Source organism: Dromiciops gliroides, chromosome 4 (genome assembly GCF_019393635.1).
Source record: "Dromiciops gliroides isolate mDroGli1 chromosome 4, mDroGli1.pri, whole genome shotgun sequence".
NCBI classification, from domain to species: Eukaryota; Metazoa; Chordata; class Mammalia; order Microbiotheria; family Microbiotheriidae; genus Dromiciops; species Dromiciops gliroides.
In genome coordinates this window covers 477781819-477804543 of record NC_057864.1, presented here as the reverse complement: position 1 = coordinate 477804543, position 22725 = coordinate 477781819, and the positions used below count along the sequence as shown (strand labels likewise).

At 50.0% G+C, this 22725-nt stretch overlaps 1 protein-coding gene, 1 non-coding gene and 1 pseudogene across 3 annotated transcripts in view; 2 read left to right on the top strand and 1 right to left on the bottom strand.

The window, feature by feature from the left end:
* Nucleotides 1-22725, bottom strand: part of DTX2 (deltex E3 ubiquitin ligase 2) — a 45729-nt gene that overhangs the window by 15089 nt on the left and 7915 nt on the right. For both annotated transcript variants that reach the window (XM_043963887.1, XM_043963886.1), the window contains exons 2-4: nucleotides 21221-21551; nucleotides 17551-18181; nucleotides 409-539 (exon numbers count right to left, since the gene is read on the bottom strand). In XM_043963887.1, the coding sequence (XP_043819822.1) occupies nucleotides 409-539; nucleotides 17551-18181; nucleotides 21221-21461 (1003 nt within the window). In that variant the 5' untranslated portion in view covers nucleotides 21462-21551. The remainder of the gene's footprint in view (nucleotides 1-408; nucleotides 540-17550; nucleotides 18182-21220; nucleotides 21552-22725) is intronic.
* LOC122726948 lies at nucleotides 10167-10273 on the top strand. Its single transcript, XR_006352939.1, has one exon. It is a non-coding gene; the product is annotated as a U6 spliceosomal RNA (small nuclear RNA).
* LOC122726268 lies at nucleotides 10540-10970 on the top strand (annotated as a pseudogene).

Genomic DNA, 22725 nt, shown 5'->3' with positions numbered 1-22725 from the left:
TCGCAGCCATGTCACAGTATCTCAAAGCTCATACCGGGCATAAAGAGGCAGGCATTTACCCCATCTCATCCTGCAGGTAGCAGCGGGGTGTCCAGAGGTCAAAGGGACTGGCTCCTCAGCCTGAAGCGTGACCAAAGCCTCCCAGTATCAAAGCCCCTTTGGCCACAGTAAGACCAGTCTAAGACCAGAGGTGAGCTCTACCTTCAATTTCCCAAAGAGGAAGGAAGAAGAAAGGCCACCCTTGAGTGACTGCTGGAAGATGCCCCAGGAGCACGGCTCTGCACTGCCGAGGGGTCCCCAAGGGCCATAAGGAAAAATAGCTCAAATGTTCTTCATCAGAAACCCCAAAGGTCGAGGCAAGGCCCTCCCCCTCCCTTGAAAAGGAGCCCGGGCACCCTCCAACCATACCTGCGAGGGCCTGCTGGACCTTGCTGGGCTTCGGCATCTGCACAGGCACGCTGGGGACACTAGCTGGAGCACTTGCGGAGGTGTTGTTGGGGACGCTGTTGGGGACGGTCACAGGGAGGCCTGGGAAGGAACTATCGGAAGAAAACAAAGGTTTTGTAGGGTCTCTTCAGTAAAGCCCAAAGAAAGCAATTCAGTTCCCCCTCAACCACAGCCCCATCTACTAGAAAGTTCCAGTATGTCTGGGCTATGCAGCTTGGGGTCCATCAGAGACCTTGCTGTTCCCGCCTAAGAAACTCGGAGAGAGAGTAGCTGAAAGTAAACAGCAATCTGCCCTCGTCTGAGAGCCTCATGACAGAAACGGCGCTGCCTTCTTCCATAAGGATTCCAACCAAAGGCAGCTGTTACCTGCTTATATGCTGGAGGTGACAAGGGAGAAACTTGAGAGTCAACGAGGGATGGAGATGGGAAGGAGAATGAAGCACGGTAAGAATCCGCCTGGGACCGTCAGAGATGCCCAAAGAGATGGGAACAACATTTACTGAGTGTCTGACCATCTGTCGTGAACACACAGGGTCAGACACATCTCCTCCCAACCCAACGGTGGATGACACTCTAAGCTGGAGGTGCAAAGATACAGAAAAGGTCCCTGTCCTCCTGACTTGGGCTCCTAGGAGAACAAACCAAGGAACTAGAATGGAAAATAACACCAAAGTTCGTTGGAAAGGGGAGGTATCATGGAGAGAGGAGAGCGGGGTGGCAGCTGAATTCAGATTTCAAGGATGGGCAATGGACAGACAAATAGGCTGGCAAGAGACTGGAGGCCTGGGGAACGGAAAGACCGTCACTGGGTGTTAGGCGAGGGCACCTTCAGCCTGGATCATGAGGGGGATGTCCTGAGGGATGGCTTCTAAAGCAGGGTTCTTCCCAATCCTGGAGGGCGGCTGTCTCGGGGCAGGTTTGAGCAGAACAGTGAGAGGACCAGATTGACACATCAATTGAAAGGCGAGGAATGGCACAGAGAAAAGAGCCTTGGATTTGGTGTTAAGAGGGCCTGGGAGGGAGGGAGGGAGGGAGGGAGGGAGGGAGGGAGGGAGGGAGGGAGGGAGGAAGGAAGGAAGGAAGGAAGGAAGGAAGGAAGGAAGGAAGGAAGGAAGGAAGGAAGGAAGGAAGGAAGGAAGGAAGGAAGGAAGGAAGGAAGGAAGGAAGGAAGGAAGGAAGGAAGGAAGGAAAGAAAAGAAAAAAGAGGGCCTGGGGCCACAGGCTGGCTCTGCAACTTACTGGAGGCCAGTTCCCTCCTCTATCTGGGTGTAAAGTGAGGGAGTTGGGCCAAAGCGCCTGGAGGGTGGTTCCTGCAGGCTCTAGAACCATGATTCTCAAAGATGAAGTCCCAAGACTGGAGGGAGAAGAGAGCGGGAGGAAAAACTCACCAGGAAGCTTCGGCCCAAGTCCGGGCAGACCCCAAGGAGAGGCCTTTAAGCCCAGGGAGGAGAGGGACAAGAGGGACAGAGGCCAGAAAGTCTGCAGAGGGAGAACAACATGGTTTGGTAACTGAATGGATAAGAAAGGTCAAGACAGAGGGAAAGTCAAACATCTCGCCAAGGTTTTGAACACGGGAGACTGGGCGACTGCCTGAGTGAATGGCCAAAGGGGCGGTGCCACTGTCACCAAGTTACAGTTTATTTTGTCCCTACAATCACAGGATTTACAACCAGCAGGCCATGTCTGGGAAGGACCTGAGCCCAGGTCTCTGGGCTCCTCTGAGCCCTGTGTGCCAGCAGCTAAGAAGACGGAGCACTCAGAGCTGAAGAGGTCTTTATAACTGTCTCCTTACCCCGTGCCCCAAGCAATCCCCAGGGAGGTAAAAAAGCAGGTTAAAGCTGTCAGGAAGAACATTAATAGTAGTCTTCAAACGGGTTCTGCAGGGGCTCCACAGCTGGGTCCCAAATCAGTCCCTTTGTCTGCTCCATCACTTCTAGCCTCAGAACAGCCTTGGTGGTGGTGTGGAAGGAAGGGGTTCTCTCAAGCTCCCCTATTCGGCCAGCATCCTGGCCCACAACATTCCACCCTGGATGCCTGGTGCCAACAACCTAGGCAGCTGGGGTAATAGTCACTTCATAGTGTGACGGCGCCTACCAACTCTTCTTTGCAGCAAAGCTGAAGGGTATTTGGAGAGCTGGGTGGGGGTGAAAGAAGGGGGGGGCATCCAAACAGCAGCCCCTCTTGTTGCTAGGCCTGCAGACTAGGGTCCTGTGGTTCTTCCCACTGCCTCATGCCATCAGACCTGCAGGCGTAGGCTCAAGGTCATCCCAACGCTGCCATCTTGCTGTTTCCAGAACTCCACTGTATTATCAATGTCCTCTTACTTGCCAAGATGTCCCAACTGCTAACATAAGGCCTCATGCCACTGCCTTCACCACTGCTTTGGTGGCTCACTGAGGCCCAGGGTCCCACGACCTCCTTGGCCTCCCCAGTTTTTGCAAAGAGGCCGTTGTAACAGATCTCACTGCTGGTTTGCTCCCGGTTGCCCATCTGGTACAATGGACCATTTCAAGCCTGGGGCTTCAGATAAAGAATTCCCTTAACAAACACATATCCAACACTCCCTGGGTAACTGCAATCCCCAGGGCAGTAAAAAGCAGTCCTAAAGGACGCTCCCTGGGGTCCCAGCAGGTCTCCACTAAAATCCTAGAGTTGTTTTCTCTCCTTGTTGCCCGAAGGGCCCACAGCTGGGTACCAGGTCAGCCCGCCTGGGACCAAGTGAATTAAAACTGCCCCTGGAGCTGTCTGTGAGGCCCACAGTCCCATGCGATGACTGTGAATCTGGAACAATAACTGCTGGAGATGTTCAGGGGGTAGCTCTGGGCTGGAGGCTGAAGTCTGTCCAGTCCATGCCTGGACTAAAGGTCTGTTCCCTGGTCCCCATCAGCTCCCCTTCCTTCGACTGCCCCGCTGTCTATTGGGAGCCATTTTCCCTCAATGAATCCCTGTGGCCTGCAGAGCTCTGGGTCTGCCTTTCCTCTTTTCCGGCTCTTCAGCAGCGGTGGCTGAAGCCCCTGCAGGAGCACTTACTGGGCCGCCTCTCTCCAGGCTGGAAGCACGGTGATTCCCCAAGCTCTTGGGGTCAGGATCCCGGGGTGTCTCCATCAAAGTCGGTGGGGAGCTGGTCGTGAAGGTGCCAGTGGCCCGACTTGTTGGGCATATGCTACCTCCCTATCCCTCTGAGGCTGCCCTCGGGCTTCCCCCCTCAGCCAACCTGCCCACCCTAGGTATGAAGAGATCTAAACCAGAGCAGTGGCTGTGTGAAAGCCAATGTGAGAGATGTTGTGGAGGGAGAAACAAGATTTGGCAACCGGCTAGAACAGAGTGGGGTGAAGGAGTGTGAAGAGTGGCGGGAAAGATGGTGGTGGAGCAAGTTCTGTTTGGGACGCCTTCCATCTGAAGGTGTGTGGCTAGAGCCAAGAGGGATGCCAAGGCTGGCTAGCCAGGCCTGCCTCCTCCCCTCATTAAGTAACACAAACCAAACCCCAATCCCTCAGTGGGGAGAGCCCTTGCACAATACCTAACAACCTCCAGCTTGCTAAAAGCCCAGGGCCTCATCCCACTTAGAAGAAGCCTCTATTTCAGCAGCTGTGACCTTGTTTACACAAGGAGGGGGCTTCCCCTTTCACCCCATATAATTTCTGTCGATTACTACTACCTCAGAACAGAAGTGTTAGGCAACATTGTCAGGAGCCTCCCCTATTCCAAGCACAGAATTATTAGTGAGGGACTAAGTAAAAACCCCTTTTGATTTTGGGGGGTTTTTAAATTTTTTTTTTAATTGAGCGGGGCAATGATGATTAAGTGACTTGCCCAGGGTCACATAGCTAGTAAGTACCAAGTGTCTGAGGCTGGATTTGAACTCAGGTCCTCCTGAATTCAGGGCCAGTGCTCTATCCACTGCACCACCTAGCTGCCCCCAACCCCCTTTGTTTTAATGCGTTTCTCACCACTCCCCCTCTCCCCCTTCTCCCTTCTGAGAACCAGTTTCTCTTGAAGACACCTCCTGAGGAGGGGGGTTGGGGGGAGGGGGGTTGAGATTTGCTTGCAAGATGGAGTCGAGTTTTAAAAGACTTTTTTTGTCCTTGTTTTTCAAAAACAGAACAGAGACATCATAGCTTACCAAGTCCATTTGGTAAGATACATGCACACAGATGCATCTAACAACTGTCTATAGAACCAGACCTCCAAGGACAGTATAAAGCAGCAGTCATCAAAACCATTTGGTATTGGTTAAAAAATCGAGAAGCAGCCCAGTGGAACTGCCTAAATCAGGGAGAATCAGAAACAATGGAACTCAATAACCCAGTGTTCAATACACCAAAAAACACAAACTACTTAGGAAAGAACGCCCCATCTGATAAAAACTGCTGAAAAACTGGGAAGCACAGGCTTTGCTCCTGCTCTCACACCATGTTCCACAACAGATTATAAATGGATACATGACTTTAATATTAAAGATTGTACCATAAAGAAATCAGAAGAGAAACTGAGCGTGCGACTTTCACGGGTATAGATAGGAGACATATTTTTAACCAAACAAGGGACAGAGGCACTCATAAAAGATAAAGAGATCTGATTACAGGAAATTGAAAAGCTTCTGCACAAACAGAATTAAGGGATCGATCAAGGATGAGGGTTCAAATGGGGAAAAAACACTTTGGATCAAATTTCTCTGTTAAGTGGTATCCAAGAGATACACACACACACTCACACTCACCCATACACAATTATACTTATACACACATACACACACAGATATCTAAAATAGATATATCTAAGAATGAAAGGCATTCCCTTACAGATAAGCAGTCAAAAGATATGAAAAGTTCTCAAAAAAAAAAAAAGAGTTGTTTAGTCATTGTTTTTTTGTTTGTTTGTTTTTTGGGTGAGGCAATTGGGGTTAAGTGACTTGCCCAGGGTCACACAGCTAGTAAGTGTTAAGTGTCTGAGGCCCGATTTGAACTCAGGTCCTCCTGAATCCAGGGCCGGTGCCTTATCCACTGTGCCACTCAGCTGCCCCAAAGCAAGTATTTTTTTTTTTTTTTGCAGGGCAATAAGAGTTAAGTGACTTGCCCCAGGTCACACAGCTAGTAAGTATCTAGTGTCTGAGGCCAGGTTTGAACTCAGGTCCTCCTGAATCCAGGGCCAGTGCTTTATCCACTGCACCACCTAGCTTCCCTCTTTTTTTTTTAAATAAGAGATAACTTTATCATCTGCTCATTATTTTATTCATTTATTTATTTATTTTGGTGAGGCAATTAGGGTTAAGTGACTTGCAGAGGGTCACACAGCTAATAGGTATCAAGTGTCTGAAGTCACATTTGAACTCAGGTCCTCTTGAATCCAGGGCCGGTGCTTTATCCACTGCACCACCTAGCTGCCCCTAGTCATTGCTGTTTAGTCATTTTTCAATCCTGTTTGATTCTTTTGTTTGTTAGTTTGTTTTGTTTTGTTTTTTTGATGAAGCAATTGGGGTTAAGTGACTTGCCCAGGGTCACACAGCTAGTAAGTGTCAAATGTCTGAGGCCGCATTTGAACTCAGGTCCTCCTGACTTCAGGGCTGGTGCTCTATCCACTGCACCACCTAGTTGCCCCCGTCTGACTCTTTATGAGTCCATTTGGGGTTTTCTTGGCAAAGGTACTGAAGTAGCTTGCCACTTCTTTCTCCAGCTCATTTGACAGATGAGGAAACTGAGGCAAACGGGGTTAAATGACTTGCCCAGGGTCAAACAGCTTGTGTCTAAGGTGGGATTTGAACTCATGAAGAAGAGTCTTCCTGACTCCAGGCCCTGTACTCTACCCACTACTACCTAGCTGCAAGCTATTAATAATCAAATAAAAGAATGTCCCATATCACTGGTAATAAGGGGAAATGCAAATCTAAACAAACCTAAGGTTTCACCTCAAATCCTCTTAATTTGCAAAAATGAAAACAGACCAGAATAGTCAGTGTTGAAGGGCACTAGTGCATTGTTGGTGGAGCTGTGAATTGATAGTCATTTTGGAAAGCAATGTGGAATTATATAAATATCGTGACTGAAATGTCCATGCTGATTCCAGCAGGCATATGCTCCAAGGAGGCCATTGATAATATGCATATAGCAGCACTTTTTGTATGAGTAAGGAAATGGAAACAGAATAGGTGCCCATCAGTTGGAGAATATCTTTTTGTTTGGTTGGTTTTTTTGCAGGGCAATGAGGGTTAAGTGACTTGCCCAGGGTCAGACAGCTAGTAAGTGTCAAGGGTCTGAGGCCAGATTTGAACTCAGGTCCTCCTGAATCCACTGTGCCACCTAGCTCCCCCCTTGGAGAATGTCTAAAACTGTACTACATGAATGCAATGAAATATGATTGTGAGATAAGAAAGATAAATAAAACAAATACAGAGAACTACAGAAATATTAACATGAACAGATATAGAGTGAATTAGGCAGAGCCAGGAGAACAGTATTTCACTACAACAACGTTAAGGGAAAGCTCGCCACAAAACAAGTGGAAGTGAGTGTTGCAAAGTTACAAAGCTCAGGTATGGCTTAAAGGAAGAGATAAGAGAGGATATCCCCACCCTACTCCTTGGCAGAGGCAGGAGGTCCAGGAAATACACTGAGATATAATGATCAGATCTGCTGGGTTTTTTTCTGCTCTTTTTCTATATTTAAAAAGAATACTTACTATAATAGATGGCTTTCTGGGAAGACAAGAAAATTGGGAGGGGGAGGAATTCTGGTCATGTAAAACAACAGTGTCAAACAAAGTAGAAATGGATCTCTGCTTGGGGCATACGACTCAGAAAACCACAAATTAACATTATCTATCTTGTACTGTAAAAAAATTATCAATTAAATTTTACTCTGGTTTGGTTGGACTGCTATGGGACGAAAAGATATCAATGAAAATTTATTTAAAAAAAAAAGTTAATGGTGTTCTGACCCCCCTCGGGACAAAGTACCCCCTGAACTGTTCAGGTCAGACTGTTGCTTTGGCCCTCTCCCACTGCTGTCTCATGGTGGAACAGGTGTGGAACAGGCAAAGTAAAATATACCTCTCTGGCCAAAACCTTCTCAATATGGAGGTGCTAAGTAGTCAGAACTTTGACAAAGACCCTGTATGATCAACCGTCTGTATTTGTTACATAGAATTATTTTAAGTAGAAAGAGAAACTACTTTTACTGGATGACTTTAATGATGTTTCTGCCAAATATTCCAGTAATCCCTTTGTACTTGCTGACCTTGGATTCCCAAACATGACTGACTTTGGTCTCTGCCTCATGAGCTCCACTAAGATCTGGGACTAGGCCAGAGAGCAAGCCCTCTCCTTCTGTAGGGACATCTGGGAAGCCACTCTGCTGCCACCATCACTACACACTGCATGACTTCATGGGGGCTGGGTGAACCAGCTGGGGGTAGGGCCAACTCGGAGACCCCATGGGCAGGATAAAGGCATCTCTCTAAGACGGAAGTGGTGAGAGAACAAACAACTGTGTTCTTAGCCTCAACATGTGGAGCCTGGTTGTTTGGGACTCCAAGTGTCCTTCAATAAAGCTGTGTGTGGTCCCTTTCATTTCTCTGGCATGCTGGCTTGCTTTCCCGATGCCCATTCGGAGAGAATTTCATAGGCTTACATCTCTGTTCTTTTTTTTTTTGGCAGGGCAATTGGGGTTAAGTGACTTGCCCAAGGTCACACAGCTAGTAAGTGTCAAGAGTCTGAAGCCGGATTTGAACTCAGGTCCTCCTGACTTCAGGGCTGGTGCTCTATCCACCGCACCACCTAGCTGCCTTAAGTGTTGATCTGTTCTTTTTTTTTTTTTAATTAAATAGGCTTACATCTCTAAAGCTGGAAGATGCCTCTCAGGGCTAATCTAGTCCAAGCTCCTTCACGATACAGATAAGAAAACTGCAGCCCAAGAGTGACTGGTCCAAGGTCACACGGGTGGGCACAGGATTGGCACCCATGCCCCCTGACTTCAGGCCCAGAGCTCTTTCCATTGTACCCACTTGCTGATAACTGGACAGGTCGAACAGACAACATACCTAGCCAGCCAACAAGCCTCTGGGGATTCTCAAGTTAAGTCACTTCCCAAATTACTTTCTACTAGTTACTTACCCGTGCAAGTTTCACAAGCACTTAATAAAGGCTGTTAGAACTAAATGTCCTTTACCCTAAGGCTGGTTCGTAAGCCAAGTTTGGTGTCTGAAGAAGTGGCCCAAAGTTGAAACGCTCTCAGCCCGTCATAGCCATTCTCAAGAGAATGGGCTTCCCCTCATTGGTAGCTCACAGTAACAGTTAAAAAGAAAAGAAAAAGGAACAGACTGTTGGCTGCCAGACAAAGAGGGAGCCAAGATGGCCAGGTGTGCCAGTTCCAGAAGCGGGCATTTGATGCCCCTCCCAATGAGACTCGCCCCCCTTCTGCTCAGAGCTGAAGTCATCATCAGTTCAAGGTTATCTCAGCCTGGGCCCTGAAATCTGGCTCACTCAATTGGGAAATGCCACCTCACAGGTACACAATGAGCAGCCGACTCCGAGGCGCCCTCCCCTCACCCTCCCTTGCGCACCCCCCCACCCCCCAGTCTTTTAAGCTAAAAGGATCTGTTGCTTAGAGAAAGAAAAACAAATTATCCGAAACCCAAAGAATGCAGAGAATTCAAGAGGGGGAAAATGGGAAAGGCAGCAAGCTCTCAGAAGAAATGAGAAGGGGACCCAGGGCCTAAACAGATAGCCCCGACCAAACCAAGTTACTGGTGATTCTTATTCCTCTAACATCTAAAGAACCCTGGTTCAAAACTCACTGGGGGGGGGCATGCCCAAAGACACCCCCCCCCCATGTCTATAGCTCCTGATCTCCCAGACCTTGGCGGTCAGTCATCTCCATACCACATATGACCAAATATACTTCCTGGAGCACTGTTATTCTTTTGAACCTGCTCACGGAATTGAATTCAGCCAGGGTCTATCTAGGCTTTTCCACAGCAGGAGTTGAATAATTAACTGAGAAGAATGTGTTTGTTTACCGGGGATGAGGAATGAGCAGGGCCCCACCCTGCAAAGAGGTCTAGCAATGATTCCATCCACACCTCTGGCCTCACTCCCTCCTTCAAAGCTGACTCTATAAAAGATACCCCTGGGGACTGACGGGAATCCAAAGACGGGGGTGTCCCTGTGCTCGGGGACCAGAGGGACACAGGAACAGGAAAGGGCTGGAGAATCACCCGGGACTTCAGGGTGGGTGAGATGGACACTGGGAGACAACCAAAGGAGAGCAGCACATTTGAAGAAGAGCCTCTGAGGGAATTTAGGGAAAGTCTAAGACTGCAGGAAACGCTCTTGGACCACCAACCCACCTGAGATTTCTGGTTGGCTTTTTAACTATGGACATCCTAAAGGATGACTCCTGAGCTACCTACAAGGGTCTGTCTGTCTGTCTGTCTGTCTGTCAGACCTCTGCTCTCAGGAGCACCCCCCAACTGCGCTTCCTGCCCTCTTCTCAAGTCCCCTTCTGGTTTCCCGCCCCCACCTACGTCTTCATTTTCCCTGCAACCTCCAGCCCTGGGCTGCTCTACCTGTTGTCCTCACCTTCGACCCCTCTGCCATTCAACAACTAGGTATGTTCTCAATGATTCGTGTTCTCTAATCTCACACGTGCCCTCCCTGCTGAAGAACTCTGATCCCTCCTTGATTTGGGTACCACAAGATCATCTCCATCAAAGAGGCTGCTCCTGTGCTCGCTTCAGCAGCACAGATACTAAAATCGGACCGATACAGAGAAGATGAGCACGGCCCCTGTGCAAGGATGACACGCAAATTTGTGAAGCCTTCCATATTTAAAAAAAAAAAAAAAAGAGGCTGTTCCTACATTTCCCTTCTCGGGTGCACAAGGCCTGCCCCGTCCCCCCATAGCAGATGCCCTGTGAGCCTGCCCTGGTCTGCGCATCCTCTCCTCTACCTGGTGGCCTCTTAGGAGCCTGCCCCACTTCACTCACTCACCATCTCCAGTCTCTCCCTAATCTTTGCTCACAGGCTACAAAGATGCTCAGGTCATCCTTTAAAAAAAAGGATAATTAAAAGTTCAACACCAGCTTCTCTCCCGCGGTGGCTCTGAGGTCAAAATGAAGTCCAATCATTTTGTGACATCTGACCGGAGCAAGAACCGCAAGAGGCATTTCAATGCCCCTTCCCACACACCGAGGAAGATTATGTCCTCTCCTCTTTCGAAGGAGCTGAGGCAGAAGTACAACGTCCGCTCCACGCCGATTCGAAAAGACGATGAAGTCCAGGTAATTCGAGGACACTACAAAGGACAGCAGATTTACGGAAAGATGTGATCTACACTGAGCATGTGCAGCAGGAGAAGGCTAATGGCACAACTGTCCGTGTGGTCATTCATCCCAGCAAGGTGGTTATCACAAGGCTAAAATTGGACAAAGATCACAAAATGGTCCTTGAACAGAAAGCCAAGTTTCGCCAAGTAGGAAAGGAAAAGGGCAAATACAAGGAAGAAACGATTGAGAAAATACAAGAGTAAAAATTACATGGCTGCAATTAAATTGCTAGAATGGAAAAAAAAAAGTTCAACACTGACTATCAACAGAAACTTGCTTGTCACTTTTGGGGGGGGGGGGGGCGCGGGGCAATGAGGGTTAAGTGATTTGCCCAGTCACACAGCTAGTGTCAAGTGTCTCAGGTTGGATTTGAACTCAGGTCCTCCTGAATCCAGGGCCGGTACTCTATCTACTGCGCCACCTAGCTGCCCCCACTATTCACTCTTAAAACTAACTCTGCAATGACAAGTACTCCCTCCAGGTTCACAAGATTCACAGTTCATTTCCTTCTCTCTTCCTCCTAGAGGGTTGGGGTTAGGGTTTGCCTCCCTTAAGGCCCATTGTTTCTAAGCCCTGTCAGGGTGGCACATTAAGGGGCCACGGCAACAGCCCCCACCCAATCCTGGCCTATTGGGCGTCTTCATCTTTCCAGCTGAATTCCAAAGTGGTCAAGAGGCCACATGCTGTGGAAGATTCTGAGAAAGGACCAAGACCACAGAAACATTCTCCTGAATTGGCACCACTCCCACCTCAGAGTGGGGCTTGTGCCTCTGTCTCAGCAATTCCCAGTAACTTGTTCCATTAAGGTCTTTCCAGGTTTCTTTGGAAACCTCATAAAACATCGATATTTCACCACAGTGCCTTTTAACTATTCCTCTACCAATGGACATTAGGGGGTGGTGTGTGTGTGGTGTGGCAGGAGTGTGTGTATGTGTACGAGTGTGTGTTCAACTGATCTTATGGAAATCTTTACAGTTTTTGGTTTTTGATGAACACCTTCAAGGTATATTCCCCCCAAATGATAGCAGCAAAAACAACAATAATAGTTAGCTCTTTGATGTTTGTGAAACACTTTAATACGGTAACTCCTCTCAAATTAACAACCCGAGGATGCAGGTGCTATTATTACCCCCATTTTACAGATAGGCCAAATGAGATAGAGGTTAAGTGACTTGTTCAGATCACATGGCTAAAGAGGCATTACTGACAGGACATGATTATTTTTGTCACTTTCACCATTTGCCTTTTTTGGGGAAGGGGCGGGGCAATGAGGGTTAAGTGACTTGCCCAGGGTCACACAGCTAGTAAGTATCATGTGTCTGAGGCGGGATTTGAACTCAGGTCCTCCTGACTCCGGGACCGGTGCTTTATCCACTGCGCCCCGTGGCTGTCCCTCCCAGGCACTCTTGTGGCTGCATATTAAAGATGCTGATAGCAGCTAGCATTTATATAGTGCCTACTATGTGGCAAGCACTGTGGAGAGAGCTTTAGGATGATTATATACTCCAGTGTATCTTCCCAATAACCTTGGTGGGTGGGGGCTGTTAGCATCACCATCTTACAGATGAGGAAACTGAGGCAGAGAACAGTTAGGTGACCCATCCAAGCCATAGGTAGTGTTTGTGGCTGGATGTGAACTCAGGTCTTCCAGAGACTGGGCACCACACCGCAAGCTTCCTGATTTTGTCCATTTCTCTAAAGCGGCACTTTAACGTCTAAGCCACGTGCAGGGGGCCTGTTCTGAAGGGAAAAGATGATGTATGTTCTAGAGGTGTGAGCAGGGGGGGAGGGCTGCTTGGGGAGGCCTCTAGGGGACGCCCTTTGTTCGTTCTTCTTCCTTAATGACCAAGGACAGGCTCTACAGCTCTAGAAGCCACACTAGGAGTGGCTCCGGAAGGACACCTGAGCAGCCGTCTCCCATCTCTGGGCCTCTGCAGCAGCTGTGCTCCGTGCTGGGAATGCACTCCCTCAACTCTGCCTCTGAGAACGCCTCTCTCCCTTCAAGACCCGGCTCAAGCAACACCTTCTGTGGGAAGAAGTCTTTCTTCATCCTGATCACTAGTGCCACCCTCTCAAACTACCTCGGATGGAGTGGCTTTCTGTTTAGCGGTATTATCCTCCTTCTGTCTTGTACTTATTTATAAAATCATATGCATGCATCCATGTACATGCCAATGTACATATACATACACACACATGTATGCTGGTTGTTTTCCCCACTTGCATGTAGCAACTTGAGGGGAGGAATTGGTTTTATTTTTTGTTCTCAGCTCTCGTTACACAGCAGGCACTTAATCAATGCTTACTGACTGACAAATGAAGCAAGCATCCTCATTTGCAAATGTGTTAAGTGCCATGGGCAGGCTGAAAGTTTTATTGCAAATGAATCACAGAAACCCTCCACCTTGAAAAACAACTCAAACAAGCTTTCCACCCACACAGGTGAATTGCCATCCACTCAGCTAACAACTTGAGGTGGTCTTAGCCCTTTCCAAATGCCCAAAGCTGACAGATCCGGCTGCGGGGATCACCTGACTTGTCAATGAGGCGGTGGCACCATCTACTCTTGCCTGCCAACAGCGGGCCTCCTCCTGCTGCCAACCATGAGGCCACCCTTTCAGGGACCCACTGGCACCAACCTAACTTGTCTAGGCACTCTGAGAACGCATCCAAAGGCCCGGCTGTCAGAGCCGTGTACACAGGGGTTTCTGTCTGGGAGGGCCCAGGAAGTCAACCTGAAATAATCTGGTCCCACTCTGGTCCCCACAAGGAGGTCACCAGAAACATCAAAGGGCAGGCCTAAGGCACCAACCACAGGAATCCTGTCTCGGGTGAAGCGCTGCCTTTCTGCCCCGCTTTGGGATCAAGCTGCACATCAGCAGCGAGGGGGAGATGAGCTTCCCTGGGAATGACATGAGCCTGATTCTGCTCGTGACAAGCAAGGATGAGTGACCTACAGGCAGTAAAGGAGTAGCCCTCACCTAACTCGAACCCCCTGGACATTCCCAAGTCCTTCTCAGTCAACCATGCTGTCTGGCTAGAAGACCTGATCATTTAGCTGAGGGAAAAGGGCAGGAATTCCAATCTGGCTCCAAACATGCCTGTGTCCTCTGAGGTCTTGGGAGGCCAGGCCCACTGGTGCCTGACCCTGACCCTCTGGCCTTGTGTACCCCCACTGCCTTTGGGCATCCATCTTTTCCCATCCAGCTTCACGCTGCTCCAGGCCCGACCTCTCCCACACAACAAACCATCCCTATGGGGGTCTCTGTCTTGGTTTCCCAAAGAGACTAATGGGTCCTGAGGCAAGGGCACCACTTACAAAATGTGAGCATAAACCTCTGATTAGCCCTTTCACAGGGCTCTGAGCATCGAGCAAGAGATTTGTATAGAGCTTCACCTGTCAACAAGGTGACCCCCATCCCCTTAAGATTGCTAGTGGCCGGCCTTCTCAGTGTGCTGGAGGAAGTGTTAGAGCTCCCCATGGCCTGAAGAAACCATGCAGTTTGGACAGGGGCACTGGAGCTGTGAGGCCTCTTAAGACTACTTTAATGGGCTCAAGAGAGATCTGAGGGCTACTAGGAACTCTCAGATCCTTTTTCATCACACCTTAAGCCTCTTGCTCCAAGCCAGGGGCTCATCCTCTTTGGAGGCAGACACATGCAGACATGACAGCTGCCCAGTGTTACTTCTTCCCTGCAGGCCACTCTTGTCTGGCCATGGCTCTGCCCTTTAGAGCCAGGGCCACCCAAAGGAGAGAGGGGATTCAGAGGGTCTCAGCAGAGAATGACAAACAGTTCCCCAGGGACTGACACCCCAAAATTAGCCAAGTGTCCAAGGCTGCAGTTTAATAATACAAAGTCCAGCCCCTTGCGAGCATGCAGGGGGTCAAGCTGTTCTCAGTCCCCCTCTGCCTCTAGCCCCAATGACTTGGCATCCCAATGGACAACCACCCTTGTCTCTTATTTCAGTAAGGGGCTATCACATTCACAAACTCGCTCAACAACTCTCCACAGCCACGTGAGAGGAGACAAACAACAAGAAAGGCTGCTAGGTGGTTAGATGGAGTACTAGACTTGGAGCCAGGAAGACCCATGTTCAAATCCTGCCTGAGGAATCTACTAGCTGTGTGACCCTGGGAAAGTCACTGAAGCTTTCTCAGACTGTTTCCTCATCTGAAAAATGGGGTATAATAACAGCACCTACCTCCCAGAGCTATTGTGAGGATCAAATAAAATGATCTATGCAAAGAGCTGTGCAACCTTTGAGGAGGATACATAGAAATGTTGAGGGGTTTAAATGAAAGCTAATCTTGGCCACACCTGTCACCTTTGTTCATCTTTTGGGGGGGGGGGGGCAACGAGGGTTAAGTGACTTGCCCAGGGTCACACAGCTAGTGTCAAGTGTCTGAGGCTGGATTTGAACTCAGGTCCTCCTGAATCCAGGGCCAGTGTTTTATCCACTGTGCCACCTAGCTGCCCCCATCCTTAAAGGCCTTCTCCATCCTTTCTAGCCAATGTCCCCCAAAGTCGGGTCTGACCCTCTGAGAAGCAATGCTTTTGGAAGTGTTTGATCTACTGTGCGATTATTTATTATCTTATTCGGTCTCCTAAGAACTGTGAGTTGGGAACAACAGGCATTATCAGCAAAGGCAGGAGAAGCAGGCAAGACTAGACTAGAGTCATGTAAAGGAAAGAAAGTGTCAGAAGATGGCCTGACAGACAAGAGTCCACACTGGCACCTTCCTGCTCTCCAGTGAGGTGGGATCCTAAAGGCATTGCTGCTACTGGCTGGCTTATTTTGTGACAAAAGAAGACAGGTCTCGCTTGTTTTAAGAGGGAAAGAGTGGAAAACGTCTGCATCGATAGAAGAGAACTCTGGCACCACGCTCCCTTGCCAGTCTTATCGGCTCCTATGCCCCAACACCAGCCCTTTCCACCCATTGGACAAGTCGCCTCATTGGCTCCGGCTGCCACGTTTATTCCTAATACCTGGCCTTTGTTCTTGCTGTTCTCATTCCGTGTGGCCACTCTCTCCTCTTCAGTCCTCTAAATCAGGGGTTCTGAACCTGGGGTCTGTGAACTTATCTTTAAAAAATTTTCTGATCCCTCGATTTCAAAAGAACCAGCCTCCTTTACAAACGTGACGCTGAGAAGGGCTGTGACCAGAGGCTTCGCCAGTCTGCTGCTGGGGAGCCCTACTCTGGGTCCCCCTTAGTCTTTCAAGCGCCCTCCAGGCCCACGTCTTCTATGGGAGAAGCCTTCCCTCTCCCATCCCCCTCTTAAGTGCACTGGGTCAGTACCACGTGATGTGGCTGGTGATCTACTCTGAACAAACTGTACTCCTCCTCCTCCCCCCCCACACAAAAATCTGGCCTCTAGTGAATGCAGAACGCAGCCCAGTAATATTTTCCAGTGAATGTCACAGAATCTCAAAATGGGAAGTCAAGTCATCCAGTCTTGTCCAACAAGGATTGCAAATCCCGGGTACAATGTTCTAGTGAAAGAGGCATGCCACCTTTAGAAGGTCTCTAAAGGGAGAAAGAAGCCACTGCAGGCAATCCATTCCCTTTGCACGGCTATAACTTTTAAATAACGATGATGATGGTGATAATCATATAATAATTAGCTAATATTCACCAGCACTTTAAGGTTTTCATAGCTTATTTGATCCTTACAACAACAACCCTGAGAAGTAGGTGCTGTTATTAACCCCCTCTTACAGAAGAGGAAACTGAGGTGCCCAAAGGTTAAGTGACCTGCCCAGGGTCACACGGCTAGTAAGAATCTGAGACAGGATTCAAAGACTGCTAATTGCTGGCCTCAAGTTCAGCACACTACCCATTTTGCCACCCTACCAAACCTCCCTCCCTGCACGGTTGGCCTTCTTCCACATCACAGCCCTTTGCATACATGAAGCCAGTGACATATCATGTACACTTCCAAGTCTGCTCTTCAGGCTAAGAGCCCGGGCACCCTGGCTGCCCTCTTCTCTTGCTGGCCCACTTGGTGGGATGCGACCAGGGCAGGGCACCCGGAGCGGGGCTCTCCCTCTCTGGGCCTGAACAGCACACTTCCCCGACAAAGGCTCAGGAAGCGCATGTGAGCCTTCTTTGGCCAACACACCATGAACTCCTATGGGGTTTGCTAACTAGCTCCATGGAGATTTCACTGGCGAGGGGCCTGCACTTGGGCCAACACGCACATTTTTGGGAGCTCTTGAGGGCTCCCATCCATCCCTTCTACCTCCTCCTCGGCTAGCCGAGGCTCCGAGGGAAGCACACTTGGGAATCTTCTGCAAGGACTGGGCACAGAAAAGACCCTCCTTCTACACAAGGGTGGCCACGTATGGCCAAAGCCTGGCCTCAACTCTCTCCCTCCCGGAGGTCCCAAATGACCAATCAGAATCCAACCACCCAGCACAAGTGAGAAGCAGAGCCATCCTGCCGGCAGGGAACTTTCATTCCCTCAGGACAGAGGACTGAGTGGCCGAGCCGGCAGCCGGGGCGCCGGGGCTGGACAAAGGCAGGACAGTCGGAGCCCAGGGAGCTGGGCTCATTGGACAGACAGAGCAGGACCAGGAGCAAGAGCCTCAGAGGGATACTTCCCCGGGTTCAGATGCCAGCTCAGAACCCATTCAGGTTACAAGGAAATCCAGGTTGGAAGCGCAGTGCCATCATCTTAAATGGTCTGGCTCGGCCTTAAGCTCCCCCGCACAGACAGATGGAACAGCCAGACCCTGGGACATGCTGAGCAAGGCAGAGCGACGAGTGAGGAAAGGGAATACCTGGTCTTGGCTGGTGTGGGTCCTGGGGGCAGGAGCTGAGGTACCAGATGTGGAAGGCTGGAAGGGTAGACGGGGACCGTCCCCAGGACAGGGGTCACCATGCTCCAGGGGTTGGCGACATTGAGCCTCGGGGCAGACCTGGCCCCGGATAAGGAAGGCTTGCTGTAGGGCGCATAGCCTGTGTACACTGCTGTGGGGGCAGTCCGGTGGGTGGGCTGGGGCGTCACGTACGCAGGGAGGTGGGTCATCGAGTGTCTGTAGCGGTTGTTGACAGGGCCGGAGCCACTGTTTGCTAGGCACTGTTGGCACGAGCAAGCCGCCCCCGCATGGCCAGGCACGGCGATGATGGCCGTCACGGGGTAAGTGGGGCCGTGGCTGCGCCGCACCCGCCGGCGGTAGCTCGACGTCTTGTTAACCTGAGTGTGGGTGGTAAAGTCCACTTCGTAGTTGTAACCCAGAAGGGCCAGATCGGCCAGCTGGCTCCCCCCGGCCAGCTGCTGCTCGAGGTAGTCACAGATGCTCATCTCATAGGCCGTCCAGGAGCCGTCATCATTCAGCCACTCCCAGACGATGCCCCGGCCTGGGGCCGACTGCTGAGGATAGAGATGGCGCCGCACTGACCGCATGGTCCCTGTTCCAAAACAAGACAATTGCAGGCATCAGACATCTCCCGAGAGTGAAGGGCTGGAGTAACAGGTGGTAAACAGCTGGTTTATACTGGTGGCTGCTGCTCTTTGTTAATAAGTGGAACTTAAGGATCACATGGGAAAAGGAAATTCATCACTGGGTATTCTGGGCAACTAAGTGATTTCCAGCTGTGTGTGTCCCTGATGAAGGCCTGCAGAAGGTCCTCAAACTCAACAGGTAGGGGGCTAGGCTAGACACAAGCATCCCTCCTCTCCCAGAGTTAAAGGAATAGGTTTAGCCTGGGCCAGCCCTTCTGAGAAGAGGCAGAAGGAAGAGCTATGCACATAGCTTGGGGGTTAAGCTGGGAGCAAAGTGTAGGCTAGAGCCAGAAGGGGGAGAAAAGGGATGTATGGGACCCACCTATGCCAGGATGGGAAGTGGGGAGGGTGAAATGCAAACTATTCTTTTCTTTTCTTTTTTTTTGGTAGGGCTATGAGGATTAAGTGACTTGCCCAAGGTTACACAGCTAGTAAGTGTCAAGTATCTGAGGCCACATTTGAACTCAGGTCCTCCTGAATCCAGGGCCGGTGCTCTATCCACTGTGCCACCCAGCTGTCCCCAAACTATTCTTTTTTTTCCTGGATTTTGGTGGTCTCAAATCTTACTCTTTGCCATCAATGGCTCAAACTGTGAGTTCACATCTCAGGAAGGAGCAAAAGTCCAATTCACAGATGAAGATACTGAGTGGGGCCCAGGGAAGGGAAGTCACCTCAGTCCGTGAGTAGCACAGTCAGGCTTTCAACCCAGGTCCTGGGACCCCGAAGCTGAGTCTCCACCTACCATCCCACACTGCCTTACACGCCCTTAGTGCACCTCCAGTCCTTCACTTAGGAAACAAAAAAGTAGGAGAGATGAGATCCTTCATGGTCCTTCCAGTTCTAACACTGAACATCTCTGATTCCATCGCAGAATTCCCTCTCTGCCACCCGAAGGCAGCACAGCAAGGATGGCTAAGACGACGCTGGGAAAACCCCTTCTACCTCCCCCCACTGCACCCCATCCTTACATCACTACTTGAGAACAGGTAAAGGGAGCCCAACACGTCAGACATAGGTCTTACCACAGCTTCCTCACCTGCCCTACCGAGAGACAGAGCCTTCACCTCCCGTCAACACCGTTTTCCACTGGAGACATTCAAAATGGCGCCAGGGTTTCAGAACATGAGGATGTCGGCAAGAGAGACGCGACAAAAGCCAGCTCCTTCCATTATCACTTCTGTCCTCAACTACAGGCAAAGGGCTTCAGTATCAACTCCCTCCCAGTCCCCCTTTCTTTCCCCACTATGGTCATTCAGATTCACATGGGGGGGGGGGGTGAAGGGAGATCATGGAGGCTTGTCAAAGGAGGCTGCCTTCAAGGCTAGGGAAGAAAAAGGAGGCCGGCACACTTACTGAACCGAACCCGGCCCCGGTAACCAGCCCCAAAGGGAAAGAAATACCCACTATCCCTCAAGACACAGCAAATGTCAAAAGCCTGATCCAAAGGAACAACTCCAGCCAGTTCCTAGGGCCTAATTCTTAGGACTCTTTCGTGTTCTAGGTATGATATAAAGATTCATTTGTGGAAAGCCGTCTACACTGACTCTGGGTAAGCTCCTATTAAATCCACAGATAAAGGAGACCTTTGATGTAGGTCAGAGACAGTCTCTCCTCTAGGAAAGAGAAAGTGAAAAAGCCTGGGTAAGTGTTGTCTGTCTTAGGCACCTCCCACAAGGGGAAATGGCCGATCCAAGACAAGCCCCACATAGCGGGCTGGGCAAAAAAGGCACTTGGGAACGCTCTGGGGTGGCTGTGAGGAGAGGGAGGAGCTAAGCAACGGCTCCCAAGGGTCTCAGACCCTGGAACACCAGTCACATAAAAGGCCACAGGGCAGGCCTATCATCCAGGCAGAGGCAGAGTGGATCTGGTGCCTGGGAAGGAATCAGTTCTGTGAAGGTCTAAGACGGGAGGGAAGCCAGACCACATGGATCAGAGGCCTGCCTGAAAGCTGGGGAGCTAAGCCGCGAACAGGCAAGTCCGGTAAGAAGCGTCAAGGCTCTGCTCACATCCACCACTGACCAAAAAGGTGAAAAGGAAACCTGCTGGACCCCAAAAAGGCTGGAAGGACAGATGATTTGTCAAGCAATCAATTGATGGAGAGATACACAGAAAGCTCAGGAAGAAGCTGCTGCCCCCAACAGCCCCGCCAGGCTTCGGGCTCCATCTGAGTCCGTCACTGTTTGGCAGGGATGAGCCTCACGCAGCTTCAAACACCGGCTTCCTGTTATTCACAGTGTTTCCTTTTGAGAGACCCACACGGAGTCCAGGCCGGGCAGGAGGGTTAAACAGAGTACAGAGTGTGCTGCCCAGGGAGAATTCTCCTGCGTTCTAGGCCCAGCAGGTTTGCCGGCAGCCCCTGTTCAACAGCAATGGGCCTGGTCCGGCCCCACACAAAGTAATTCCAATGGGAAGGCTAAGAGATGCAGTCTGTGCCTCAGCTTTCTAATCTGTCGAATGGGGATAACAGCAGCACCGCCTCCCTCCAAGAGCCCCTAATCTTTAGCACCAGACCAACTTGAGGTCTCACCTCCCCACAGTTATGAAGTCCAAGTAAAGACAGGGGTGATCTTGGTGTTTGATACCGGGGCCCCACCCAAATGTACTTTCCAGAGGACAGTCACTCCTAGCTCTTGGTCTTCCAGTCAGAAATCAGCCTGCACCCACTTGGCTCAGCTAAGCGTACAAGCATTTATGAGACGCTTTCTCGGTGCGTTTTGGGCCCTGACTGTCTGACTTCTTAGGGAAGTCGGTGACAACAGGCCAGCCCTATCAGGCCTCCTAAGTCTTCTGAACCACTAAGACAAGCCCTTTCACGCCACCTGACAGTTAGTTAGCAGCGTCTTTGTCATTCCAAAGCCTTGAAAAATCAACTATTTTAGGAATGAGGTGGGTTCCTCACTTCCTTCCAACTCCCCACCCCATCAGTCCAAGAGGCAACATCTCACCTGTGTCCTGACGAAACTGAGTCCAGCTGGGGAGGTCGATGATGTAGGGCGCCAGCGCCGGGTCGGCGTGGCCCAAGGGAATACTGCTGGCCAGACTTCCGAATCCATACCGCTGGCCCTTGTGAGTCATGAACTGCTGCTCTATGTAGTTACATACGGCTGCGCTGTAGGGGTGCCAGGTGCCGAGCTCGTCCTGCCATTCCCACACAGCCACCACCACAGGGCTGGGGTATGTGGCCATCTTCTCATGGGCCTGGCTCTCCAGAAGGTCTTCAAGCTACACTGGCTGGGGGGCCTCTCTGCAGCTCATCGCTTGTCACTTCCTCCAGATCTGAAAGGGAAAAGAGTACAGCAGTTCTCATCAACAAGAACGACCGTGTCCTGTGTGAAACCGATGCCTCTGAGGGATCCAGAGGAAGCTATCGGAAACAAGGAGGCGGCGGCCATGTTCCCGATGCCTGGGAATCGTCCCTCAACAAGCAAAGGAGTTACTTTGGAAAGGCAGGGAGACAAGACAACTGGAGTAATGACTCTGCTCATCCAGAACTGTGGGAAAACTGGAAAGCAATTTAGCAACATCTTACACCATTTCCCCAATGAGCTTCAACTGGAGAAGCAATCTAAATATAAAATGTCATCGCTGCCAAAAGAGAAGGGCAGGAGGCATCTTTCACAACTGGAAGTGATCAGAAAAGCAAAGAAGGACATTTTTGATGACATCAAAGTAAAAAGCTGCTACACTGGAAATTGACAGCGATATAACAAAAATACTTGTTAAACAAAAGAAAATTTAACTTTAAAAAAGGAACTGATAAAAAATTATTCTTTTAAAGAAAAACAATGTGCACAGTGAGAGACACACAGAATGGGGAGAAGGGCAGGCTCACAGATTTAGCTCTAAGAGGCCTCAGAGTTCGTCTAGGCCAACAATGTTCAGTGACTTGGCCCAGGGGACACCCGCAATCAATCACACAGGCAAGATTCAAAGACAAGCTGAGCCGTCTGTAATGGAGGCCCAGCTCCAAGGCTAACCAGATGATGAGTAACTGGCAAAGTCACCTGGTCTAAGCCTTTGTTTGGTCTAAGCACAACCCACTTCAGAGATGCATATGGCGGACTCCCGCATGCATAAGCTGTCTGTCCATTAGAGGCATTCATTCTGCTGGGATTCAGTGTTTTCTAAGCAGTTTAACAACCTAAAAGGGGGATGGGGGGGATCACTCTTAGCACTGGCTTTTAAGTGCCCTTAAAATGGGCCTGGCACTTAAGGGCATCAACTCACAGGGGAAGAGATGCTGAAGGCGAGCTAAGCACTAGAACGGAAAGGAAAGGAAAGGAGACTTGTAGAGATTCAAGATCAGGACTTGAAACTCAATAAAGTCTTCACAATTTCTTTTTTTTTTTTTTTTAGTGAGGCAATTGGGGTTAAGTGACTTGCCCAGGGTCACACAGCTAGTAAGTGTTAAGTGTCTGAGGCCGGATTTGAACTCAGGTACTCCTGACTC